At 41.2% G+C, this 11,923-nt stretch overlaps 1 protein-coding gene and 1 pseudogene across 1 annotated transcript; both read left to right on the top strand.

Annotated features, from left to right (window-relative positions):
• Nucleotides 1-5,768: 5,768 nt before the first annotated feature.
• LOC138720398 (dnaJ homolog subfamily C member 3 pseudogene) lies at nucleotides 5,769-7,335 on the top strand (annotated as a pseudogene).
• A 1,285-nt stretch (nucleotides 7,336-8,620) lies between these two features.
• Nucleotides 8,621-11,872, top strand: TMEM128 (transmembrane protein 128). Its single transcript, XM_069856342.1, has 3 exons — nucleotides 8,621-8,750; nucleotides 10,964-11,105; nucleotides 11,574-11,872. Exons 1-3 carry the CDS (start codon nucleotides 8,639-8,641, stop codon nucleotides 11,581-11,583), a joined length of 264 nt encoding a protein of 87 aa, XP_069712443.1. The 5' UTR covers nucleotides 8,621-8,638; the 3' UTR covers nucleotides 11,584-11,872.
• Nucleotides 11,873-11,923: the final 51 nt, after the last annotated feature.

Genomic DNA, 11,923 nt, shown 5'->3' with positions numbered 1-11,923 from the left:
TAATTTATACCCTTAAAGCCAGTATTTTAATATAGTTCGTACAGATGGACCTCAATAAAAGAGAATGTAAATAGAGTTCTGCTTTCACTAGCCAAAGCTGAGTATTTAAATGTTATAGTATGAAAAAATGTCATAACATTAAACATTTATTTTGCAACTACATATTTTACACTTGTTCTGTTTCAACTTGAGATGTGAAAACAGATAAAATTAATGTTACCATGGGTCTTTTCCAACCTGGTGATTCTATGATTCTAGGAATAATGTAACCATAGAAATTTTTTTGTTGTAACAAGGGTCAGGGTACTGAAAAATTAAAGCAAGATAATGCTTATATAAAGCTTCATTTAGCATTTAATACAAATTGACAAAATCATGCAATTTTTAAAATTTTCTTTTCCACAAATTGTATGTTCAGCAGTTATTGCTAATGCCAACAGTCACAATAAATTGATGAGAAACCATCAGATATTAGTTACATAGCATTACAAAATGTTGCAGAATGTTTGTTTTGCTGATTTTCCAAATAGTGTTATATATCTCCATAATAAAATATGTCTTAACTGTTAAAATTTTTGTTCCTAAAACAGTGCCTTAGAAATTGAGTGTCCAGGTGGTAGTGGGGCAAGTACTGTAAATTAGAGAACTGTTTTAAGCTAGTGGCTTTCTTGATAAGTATAGCATGAGCCTTTAAGCATGGAGTTTAACCACTGAAAGAAAAAAAACTTCAAAGGACAGGTAGTTATTTGTTATGCTCAGCACTCCACTGCACTGGTGCATTAGAGGAGTTCATTCTTCTTTCTCTCAGTGAAAACCAATCCTCCCACCTGGTGCAATAATCCGATTGTATCAGTACAATGTAGTCAGACATAAGTAGTGGCTTCTCGCTGATGACCACAGGATACAGAGACCCAATACATGATTTCATTCGGCAACTTTTAAAGCTGTAACACTCACCCTTATTAAGGAAATAAGAGAGCAAATATTAAAGGTTTTGTGTGAGATAAGCCAAAAAGGCATATTGTTCCATGCATTGAGCTGTATTCACAGGTTACAAGATATCTCAGTCAATATAGTCAACATCTATCCCTTTTTTCTCCTGTTTTAGCTTTTAAGAAAAAACAAGAACAACTCCTCTTAAGTTTCTTTCCTGCTTTATAAGCCAAGAAAAGCAGTGTATCATGTTTTCCTTTAGTACTTTCACAGGAAGTGTTATTTTATATTGAATTCTAAAATGCACTTGGACTAGAGGAAGTTTTAGTAGTAACTTTTTTTTTTGCACTTGTTAAGATACAATTTCTTTCACACCTGTAACCAATGACTTTTCTTTGCATTCTTGAGATATAATTTCTTTTGTGCCTGTATCCTCATGCTTTTACACTCTCACAAGGCAAGGGCCGAAAAACCTTCAAGCTTTTTCCTTAGACTGGACTTTTTTTCTGCAGGGCTGCAAATCACAGAGCTTAGTTCTTTCTCAAATATATCTTCAGCTTATTTTTTTATTTATCTTTCCTTTTAAAGTTTATTCTAGAAGACTTAGAATTGTCCAGTCTTCAAACAGAGACTATGTTTTGTCCTCCCCATTAGATCTTTTGTATCAAAACTGCCCTTGCTACTCAACTCCATATCTGAGTTACAGGTGAAGCAAAATCACTGACTTCCTACCAAAGTAGTTTTGCAGTTCCTGAAATAACTACTTTTGAATGTTTAGCTTTTTTGGTAAACTTTCAGAACTTGAGTGGTTTCAAGATTAGAATTGCATAAGTTTTCTATGACAAGAAAAAATACTAACTCTGTCTGTGTTCTTAAAGACCTGTTCACGTTAAGCAGATTAGCTAAAACAGTAACAGGAATTGTGCAACAATCCCCCAGCTAAAATTTTAAATGGAGATATTGCTGAATTTAGTTTTCATATCAGCGAACACCTTGCTCTCTTCCTTCCTCACTCTTGACAGTGTAGCACTTTGTCATCATTCTCTCTAACTCTGCTGTCCAGTTACAATACCAGGTCAAAACATATGAAAAATTGATCATACAAGTGGTAATGGACTCTGAAGGATGATGGGAAAGGAAACCTGCTTATAAATTTGAATGAAGTGTGTTAGAGTTTTGTTTCATATTTATTTTTGTCAGGACTCCACAGAAAAATTACGCAGGCAAACAGCACGACCTGAATTCCACACTATATACATCAGTGGGATGTTCCTATGCTGACCACATTATGAAAATTATCTGTACTTTCTGATCTTGTTAACACTGAGGTCCACATGCCCAGGGCAGCTTTGTCCCTTCTTCATTACTGCAGCCAAACCACAGGCAGTGGGGACATGAGACCATCTCCAAAACAGTAGCTAATATGCTACCACAGCCTAAAAAAATGCTAATCTCTATCAATACAGAAATAAAGTATCATGCCTAAAGACAGCAATACTCCTGTAAATCAAATGTTTGATGAATTATGAACTTGAATGCCCATTGCCAAAACTGATAGGGTTTTTTTTCTGTGTGAATTGGATCTGTGACTTCATTACTCTAAAAAAACCCAAACAACTTAAGGATGTTCCTTAATGCCCCAAGTATGAAATTCTTGTCATATTGTTACAGTTACATGGTTGCACAGACTTTTTCCTCAGTGAGGAAATCAGTTTCAGTAATACCCAAGTGTTCCTTTTCCCACCCTCCCACATCTGGCCATTTGTTTTTGCCTCTCCACTGCCCTCTGCATTTTTGCAGGCTTTTAAAACCAGATCAAATCCTCGAACTGAGAGGTATTACATACCACTACTGGGAATAGAGTAGTCGAGAACAATTACAGCTGGAGTATTGCTGCCAATTGCTTTGTATCATTAAACTGCAGTCTTAGGAAAACATTTTGAAAGCCATTGTACTCCCTAAGAAAGTACGCATAGTTAAGTGAAACTAAAATCAAGAAATTAATTAGGAGAGAGAGTAAGAAGATTTACTTATCAACGTCTAGGAGAATGGTTTATCCAGATTAATTTCAAGGGCTTTTTTTACATGTTTGAAGATCCAAGCTGGAATGAAGAGTCTTCTAATTTTATATTCTTAAAGCCAATTATAGCAAAAGGCAAGAGTTACATATTGAAGCTACCTAACATTTTTAGTCGGGACAACTGAGGGTGTTGAAACGGTCTTCCATCAAAGAGATACTTCAGATTAAAGCTAGTTCAGGACGAGCTACTTTTTTGTAATTTGTAGACAACTTTCAAGATGAAGAATAGCATACCTAGATAAATCAGATGACATTATGTGGTGTGCTCTTTTCCTGCTTTCTTAGATGCCACTTTTGCCTTTTTAACTGCCTTTATCTTTTCTGCTTTGTTTACCTTCATGAAGTCCAAATGCTTGTATGCTCATATACAGTGCATTCCTAGTATCAAACACACTATTACATGTATTGTTTCCTTCCTAAAGGGTCAGCTCAGGGCTGCACTGTAATTTAATACTTGCATGAGAACTCAACTTGAGTTCAATAGTTTGTGTATGTACAACATTGTGATACAATGGTGTTTTAACCTTCAGTTGTTTTTCAGATCTACATTATGTTATTCATATCAAGTGCTTCCAAGCCCTTTGGTGATATTTCTCCATTGTACTGTATTTAAAATATTTAAAGGAATGCTAGATGAAAGCAAGAGAACTGTAGTGCTATTTGAAGGCTTTTTTCTTAACCTGGATGATTGAGACAATGCACTTATTTTTTCACTTAATGTAAGACCAGATATGCAATGCTGTACTCCAAGAACAACATTCATTCAGAAAGGATTAAGAATTTCTACCAATCTGATCATTTTACTCCTGATGGTAGAAGATAAGCAGTAGGTTACTACTCACTTAATTATTTCTTAATTCATGAACAGGAAGCACTGACTACACTGTTCAATCATTCTCAAAATTTAGAATATGCATACAGTGTAGCCAATCTCCTTCAGCTAAAACTAAGCACAGAGAGAGAGGAGACAGCCCTACTTAGAAAACACATTAAGAATATTCCAATCAGGCCTTTCGTGAACAGACGACATTTGGGTAAATTTAACTACTGACTTCTGTAATGGAGAAAAAATTATGAATATTTACTGGAATACTAGAAAACTAATGTGACCTTCTAAAAATAAGATTTTAAATGAGAAGCCTATCTCCCAGTCAAGGAACAAATAATGTTGCTTCTTGTGTGTCTTGCTAAGAGTTATCTGAAAATCAGTGTAAAAACAACTAATCAGTAAATGTCAAATACTCAGAGAGCAACAAGAAAATTAATTTTTAAAATATCCAACTAGCTTGCAAAATTCAGCTTTCATTTATAACTGCAAAACCTGAATATTTAAAAACATTTCAATAACTTACAAAGCACTCTTTTTTATGTAAAAGAACCCAACGGTGTTGAAGTCAGTTTCTGAAAATGTTGGAAGAAGTCATATTATTTAGGAGACGAGAAATACATTTAACAAAAAACCTGCTGCACGCTCTTCTTTTTGTACATTGCCTTCACCGAATCTTCAAATTCACAAATCTGTTTCACAGACTGTTAAATACATTTATCAGATCAAGCATCACATTTTAAAATGCTTCCTAACATTTCTACAGGAATTCTTAAACTTTCACTTGGAGGAATTAACTACCATAACAGGCCAGTTGTTTAGATGCTTTATTGATTATGTTGTTCATTTTGTAACAGTCTCAGTTCAGCTCCTGATCCCTATCTACGTTGTAACAGACAATAATTTCTGAATCAGAGAAGCTCTGTGTAAAGATCACAGAAAACATCTCAGCTCTACAAACAGTGAACATGAGCAGTCCAGGTTAAGGTCAATAGTGAGTCACAGAAGCAAAGCTCTTATTTCAGCTCTTTACACAATACATACTCTGTAGGTAAACAGGAGTCTTTGGTCTAACAACACTAACAGATCTTAACCTTTTCAGGCATACATATTGATGTAATTGTCATATTTATATCAAAGATATTTCCTATGAATAGCTTTTGCAAAGATGAAGACTTCCATTGTTTCTTCTGAATCACTAGTATGGAAGTAAAGGCTAAGGTAATAAAATTTCACTCAAAGGAAATAAAACAAAGAAACCTCTATTTCATCACCAAGAAAGCAGAGCTCAGAGGTTCCCACAAGCTGTTAACATCAAAATATTCAACCAAATTGAATAAAAAAATAATCACTGTAGTCACTAATGACTATGATGCTATTGGCCTTTATGTGAGACATTCTAATGCTGGAAAAAAACAACTTCTACTCACTATGACATGGCTCATAATGTGATGAGCAAAGTATTTGTATGCATGTAGAGGATTGGTTAAGAAGGAAAGGGCATCAGGACACTGGCTCTTTAAGGTTTGATATTTTGGCAGCACCTCAATCTCAGAATAACCTTGACATTTAGAGGAAGTTGGCTTGTAGCAAGGCAAGGTGGGTAATGTAGTAAGTAGTACAGCAGAACGCAAGGCGGAACAAGAACAGAGCATGCTTGGCAATCACTACCAATAGGCACGTAGCACGTAGTAACTGCTGAACAATCAGTGTGTGAGTAGTGGACACAGACCAATAAGCACTTTACGCGTAGACTGTAACGCGGTGTATAAAAGTTGGTGGCGGGTTCGTAATAAACTGAGCAAGATCTAAACTCACATTGGGTGTGGTCTTGACTACGGCTGTTCTCCTCGCAACATATTGGCGCCCACGACCCAACCTGGAAGTAGTCGGAGCCCTCGGCGGCGGTGGCGGCGCCGTTTTGCCGTCGCGGGGGCTGGGAGCGGGAAGAGAGATGGTGTCTCCCGTGGCCTCCACAGGCCGCCTGGGCTCCGCGCTGCCCTTCCTGCTCGTGCTGTGCGATCTGCTGTACCAGGGAGCTGAATGTGGAATAAATGCAGAAGTAGAAAAACAGCTTGAAATGGGAAAGAAGTTATTGGCTGCTGGACGGCTGGCAGATGCTTTGTCTCACTTCCATGCAGCTATAGATGGAGACCCTGATAACTACATCGCATATTACCGAAGAGCCACAGTGTACTTAGCCATGGGTAAATCTACAGCAGCAATTCGTGATTTAAGTAAAGTTGTTGAATTAAAGCAGGACTTCACATCAGCAAGATTACAGAGAGGGCAGTTACTGCTGAAGCAAGGGAAATCTGATGAAGCAGAGGATGACTTTAAAAATGTGCTCAAATCCAATCCTAGCAATAATGAGGAAAAAGAAGCCCAGACTCAGCTGACAAAATCTGATGAGTTACAGCGCCTGCATTCACAAGCACTATCTGCCTACCAGCAAGAGGATTATGAAACCGCTATTTCTCTTCTTGATGAAATCTTGGCAGTTTGTGTTTGGGATGCAGAGCTACGGGAACTTCGAGCTGAGTGTTATATAAAGGAAGGGGAACCAAGCAAAGCCATTAGTGACCTGAAAGCTGCTGCCAAATTAAAGAATGATAATACTGAAGCCTTCTATAAAATCAGCAGAATATATTATCAGCTGGGGGACCATGAATTATCTCTCAGTGAAGTCCGTGAGTGTCTGAAACTGGACCAAGACCATAAGCAATGCTTCTCTCTCTATAAGCAAGTAAAGAAACTCAATAAACAGATTGAGTCTGCAGAGGAATTCATCAGAGAAGGCAGGTATGAAGATGCTATCAATAAATATGATTCTGTAATGAAAACCGAGCCAGATGTCCCAGTTTACACTACTCGTGCCAAAGAAAGGATCTGCCATTGTTTATCAAAGAATCAGCAGGCTACTGAAGCCATAAAAGTCTGTACAGAAGTTCTGCAACTGGAACCAACCAATGTGAATGCTCTGAAAGATAGAGCAGAAGCTTATTTGCTGGAAGACCTGTATGAGGAAGCTATTAAAGACTATGAGACTGCTCAAGCCAATAGTGAAAATGGCCAGCAGATTCGGGAGGGTCTGGAACGTGCCCAGAGGATGCTGAAGCAATCACAGAAGAGGGATTACTATAAAATCTTAGGAGTAAAAAGAAACGCTCGAAAACAAGAAATCATAAAAGCTTACAGAAAGCTGGCATCCCAGTGGCACCCTGATAACTTCCAGAGTGAGGAAGAAAAGAAGAAGGCAGAGAAAAAATTCATCGATATAGCAGCTGCTAAAGAAGTCCTTACTGACCCAGAAATGAGGCGGAAGTTTGATGCGGGAGAGGACCCATTGGATGCGGAGAGTCAGCAGGGCGGAGGCAACCCTTTCCATAGGAACTGGAACACGTGGCAAGGATTCAACCCCTTTGGTTCTGGAGGAGGACCATTTACATTGGTCCTGGAGTGTGTCCAGAGAAGGGATGGAGAACAAGTGTTATGAAGAGCGGCTGAGGGAACTGGGGTTGTTCAGCCTGTAGAAAAGGAGGCTGAGGGGAAACCTTACCACTATCTACAACTGCCTGAAAGGAGGTTGTAGCGAGGTAAGCGTTGGTCTCTTCTTCCAAGTGACAGGCGGTAGGATGAGAGGAAATGGCCTCAAGTTGCACCAGGGCAAGTTCAGAATGGGCATTAGGAAAGATTTCTTCACCAACAGGTTTATCAGGCACTGGAACTGCCCAGGGAGGTGGCTGAGTTGCCAGCCCTGGAGGTGTTTAAAAGACAAGTAGATTAAGTGCTCAGGGTTATGATTTAGTAGTGGACAGGTATGGTTGGACTCTACAATCGCAAAGGTCTTTTCCAACCCAGAGGTCCTATGAGTCTATGGTTCTATAGCAGTGCTGTGAGGGTAGTTCCCATTGCAAAAAGCGGCATATTTTTTATTTAAGTAGAGTTTCGCCTAAGTAATTGTGTTCTTTGAAAGTCAGACAGAATGTCCCTCTGACAGCATGTTTTCTTTCTCTGACAGCATGTTTTCTTTTAGTCAGTATTTTCCCAGACACCGTTCATGCTTGGAAGACGAGAACATCTTGTGTGAAGCGTGATCCGAGCTGCACGGATGCACCTTCCGTCATCACAGTGTTTCCCTATCTCAAATGCAAGGTCAGCCTGAGGGGAGACCTCATTGCTCTCTACAAGTACCTGAAAGGAGGTTGTAGAGAGGAGGGTGATGGCCTCTTCTCCAAAGTGACAGGGGACAGGACAAGAGGGAATGGCCTCAAGCTCCGCCAGGGGAGGTTTAGGCTGGACATTAGGAAAAAATTCTTCACAGAAAGGGTCATTGGGCACTGGAACAGGCTGCCCAGGGAGGGGGTTGAGTCACCTTCCCTGGAGGTGTTTAAGGCACGGGTGGACGAGGTGCTGAGGGATATGGTTTAGTGTTTGATAGGAACGGTTGGACTCGATGATCTGGTGGGTCTCTTCCAACCTGGTTATTCTATGATTCTATGAAATCAGCAAGAGTCTTGACGGTTGCGAAGTTCCTAATAACTTTCAAATTAGTAACAGAACATGCATAAGAATGCTGGGAAAGTTTATCCATATGCCTGCGAGCGGGCAACCGGCTCTGCCCCAGCCCAGCTCTCGCCGCACGCGGCCGTGGGGATCGCTCCCTCGCGCCGCCCCGGCCTGGCGGAGCCCTCCCGCTTCCTAAACCTCCACTAGGCGCCTCGGCGCGCGCCCCGGCCGGTCCTTTCGGTGCCGCCCCGGCCCGCCCCGCCGCGGCGTCACTGCCGGAGCGGCCCAAGATGGAGCCCGAGGCCGCGCCGCTGCCGCGGCTCAGGCGCGCGCTGCCGCGGGGGCCGGAGCCGCGCGACACGGGGCCGCCCAGCCCGCCCCGCGGGGGCAGCGACACGGGCGGTGCGTGGGGACCGGGGCGGGGACGGGAATGGGGATAGGGACGGGGATAGGCATGAGGATAGGGGTAGGGGCGGGGATAGGGGCAGGGACGGGGATAGGGATGGGACAGGATAGGGATAGGAGTGGGACAGGATAGGGATAGGGGTGGGACAGGATAGGGATAGGGATAGGGATAGGGATAGGGATAGGGATAGGGATAGGGATAGGGGTGGGGATAGGGACGGGGATAGGGACGGGGTTAGGGGTAGGTGTGCAACAGGATGGGGTAGGGATGGGGATGGGGCATGGATAGGGACAGGATACAGGTGGGAATAGCGATAGAGATAGGGAAAGGGATGGGGTAGGCATAGGGATGGGATAGGTTGGCACAGGATGGGGATAGGGATGGGGACAGTGATGGGTAAATTGGGATGGGATGGGATGGGGCGGGATTGGGACAGGTTGGGATGGGATCAGACAGGACGCAATGGGGATGGGGTGGAATGGGATGAGAATGGAATGGGACAGGACATGATGGGATGGAGATGGGATGGGACAGGGTGGGATGGGATTAGAATTGGGATGGGGTGGGGGTGGGACAGGATGTTTCCCACTCCCGACAGGAGAGTGTTGGCCCGCAGGGGGGATGCGTCCTGAGCTGCATTTGCCTTTGGGTGTCTGGTGGTTCACAGTGAGTCAGAGGCAGAAAGGGAGATGTGAGTTGTGCAAAAGTCTTGTCTTGCAACTGTGGATTTCATGGTGAGAGTGAAGGGCTTAATTGCTCCTGAGCCAGGCTGTAGCCTGCTAGGTTCGTAAAAATGCTTTGAAAACACCAGGAGATTTTTAATAAACCATGAGGGTTTTAATTTGTTAGGTAACACTTTCATAATTTAGTCAGCTATTAATTTCCTAAAAAGGTGCACAGACACAGTATGTGCTGATCGTTATTGCTTTATAGTTTTATAGAATCATAGAATAGTTTGGGCTGGAAAGGGCCTTAAAGATCATTCAGTTCCAAACCCCTGCCATGGGCAGGGATACCTCCCACTAGATCAGGCTGCTCAAGACCCCATCCAACCTGGCATTGAACACCTACAGGGATAGGGCAGCCACAGCTTCCCTGGGCACCCTGTTCGAGTGCCTCTCTACCCTCATTGTGAAGAGTTTCCTCCTTATGTCTAGTCTAAATCTTCCCCTCTCCAATTTATAGCCATTGCCCCTAGTCCTAGCACTACATGCCTTTGCAAAAAGTCCCTCCCCAGTTTTCTTGCAGGCCCCCCTCAGGTACTGGAAGGTCGCTGTAAGGTCTCCTCTGAGCTTGCTTTTCTCTAGGCTGAACAACCTCAACTCTCTCAGCCTGTTTTATGGGGAAAACTCTGGGAAATAGAAGCCCAAAATGTGTCTGAACTCCAGCCAAGCTGCTGGCACACGTGGTGATGTCTGTGGAGTAGCCAGGGCCGGAGGCATTTAGGTCACCAGGAGCTTCTAGTGATAAAGTTCAACGTATGAAATATCCGAGGCACCTTTCGCACCCTTTTTTGGCAGTGTTGAATGTGTTAGGTGGTTACTGTCAGGCACAAAAATAAGGTTTCAAGTCTGTTGTCTTGCTTTCTCTAAAATGACATACACTTATGAGAGTAAAGAGAAAAGATATTTTTCTGTGTAATGGTAGTTTTTATTCATGTGCTGAAGGTCACAGTGTGAATCAAACTGGCTTCTGAAACTGCAGTTGAAAACCTCTTGTGCAGTAACTTCAGTTGAGTACAAGAAAATTACTTATGGCTGAAATTGATTTGCAAATATTACAATTAACAGAAAAGGATACAAATAAATCGGGTAGTTGGCAATACCAACGTGACTTTCTACATGCCAGATTCATAGAAAAGCTTTAGCAACACAGGATATTTTTAATAAGCCACAAGAGTTTTAATTTGTTAAGTAACCCTTTCATAATCTAGTCAGCTGATAATAAAAAGGTACACAAGCACAGTATATGCTGATTGTTAACTGCTTCATTGTTTTATGAAAGGGAACCTTCCTTTATCTGTTTTATTTCAGGTAATGTGCAGAGCTGTTTTAGAATACTTCCTTTGTAATACAAAGTGTACTATACTGAGTATAATAATCTCCAAAGAGAAATGAATTAAAAGGATAAAGCATCATGTTTTACGTAACTATAATCATACTCCATTTAATGACTGGCTTTAGTGCTATAATTATGTTCTTATTTACAGAAGAGTCTGCAGCTGTGGAGAAGAAAAGGACGCCTGTTACCCGACTCAATATTCATTCTGCATTCTGGATTTTGGCATCGTTTGCTGTGACATACTACTTCGATTTTTTTAAAAATGTGAAAGAAACTTTTCAAGCAGATAGGTAAGGTACTTTTTCTTGCAAAGAAAGCTGTGTTTTCATCTTACAGTCATATTCAAGGTCTATGATGGGAATGGAGAGAGCTGTGACTGTTCAGCAAGGAGAAGAGAAGGCTTAGAGAGATCTTACCAATGTCTATAGACACCTGAAGGGAGGATGCATTGTGATCAGAGCCATGCTTTGTCAGTGGTGCCCAGTGACAGGACCTAAGGCAGTGAGCACAAAATGAAACACAGGAGGTTCCCTCTGAACATCGAGAAAAATTTTTTTACTGTGAGGGTGACTGAGCCACTGGCACAGGTTGCTGAGGGAGGTTGTGGAGTCTTCATCCTTGGAGATACTCAAAAGCTGTCTGATGACTCTGCTTGAGCAAAGAAAGTGGATCAGATGACCACCTAAGTCACTATTATTAAACTATTTTTTAAGTAAATACAATACTTATAATTCTTCTATAATTATTTTTTTCTTTAGGTTCTGCTGAGCCATCTGTGTACATGCAAAATTTGTTCTAATAGCAGGATGTTTTAATGCTGTGCCTTCAAGTTCACACTTAAGTACAAGAAATCACTGCCTGTTTGGCTGAAAGTGGGGTTTGATTTTATTTTAATCAAAAAAAGCTGCAATTAATCTCTAAATGTCAAAATGAAGTTCATTTCTCTATAAGTTCTCTAGACTTCTTTGATTAAAACAGTGAACGTTGAGTGAAGTAATTTATATTAAATAATTTTTATTTCTCTTCTATTTCTTTTCTATTAAATTATTTTCTATGGGATTGATGGATGTTAAATATTTTAGATAGCATCATCCCCCATCCTATCTTG

The sequence above is a fragment of the Phaenicophaeus curvirostris genome, chromosome 4, assembly GCF_032191515.1.
Source record: "Phaenicophaeus curvirostris isolate KB17595 chromosome 4, BPBGC_Pcur_1.0, whole genome shotgun sequence".
Lineage (NCBI taxonomy): Eukaryota > Metazoa > Chordata > Aves > Cuculiformes > Cuculidae > Phaenicophaeus > Phaenicophaeus curvirostris.
Note: the sequence above shows the minus strand (reverse complement) of the source record. Positions and strands in the feature narration are given on the sequence as shown.

What these genes read in the sequence shown, in the direction of transcription:
- TMEM128 (XM_069856342.1), top strand. Translation starts at nt 8,639, where the DNA reads ATGGAGCCCGAGGCCGCGCCGCTGCCGCGGCTCAGGCGCGCGCTGCCG. An exon ending in CGGGGGCAGCGACACGGGCG is followed by an intron (nt 8,751 to 10,963) that starts GTGCGTGGGGAC and finishes TCTTATTTACAG; the next exon opens with AAGAGTCTGCAGCTGTGGAG.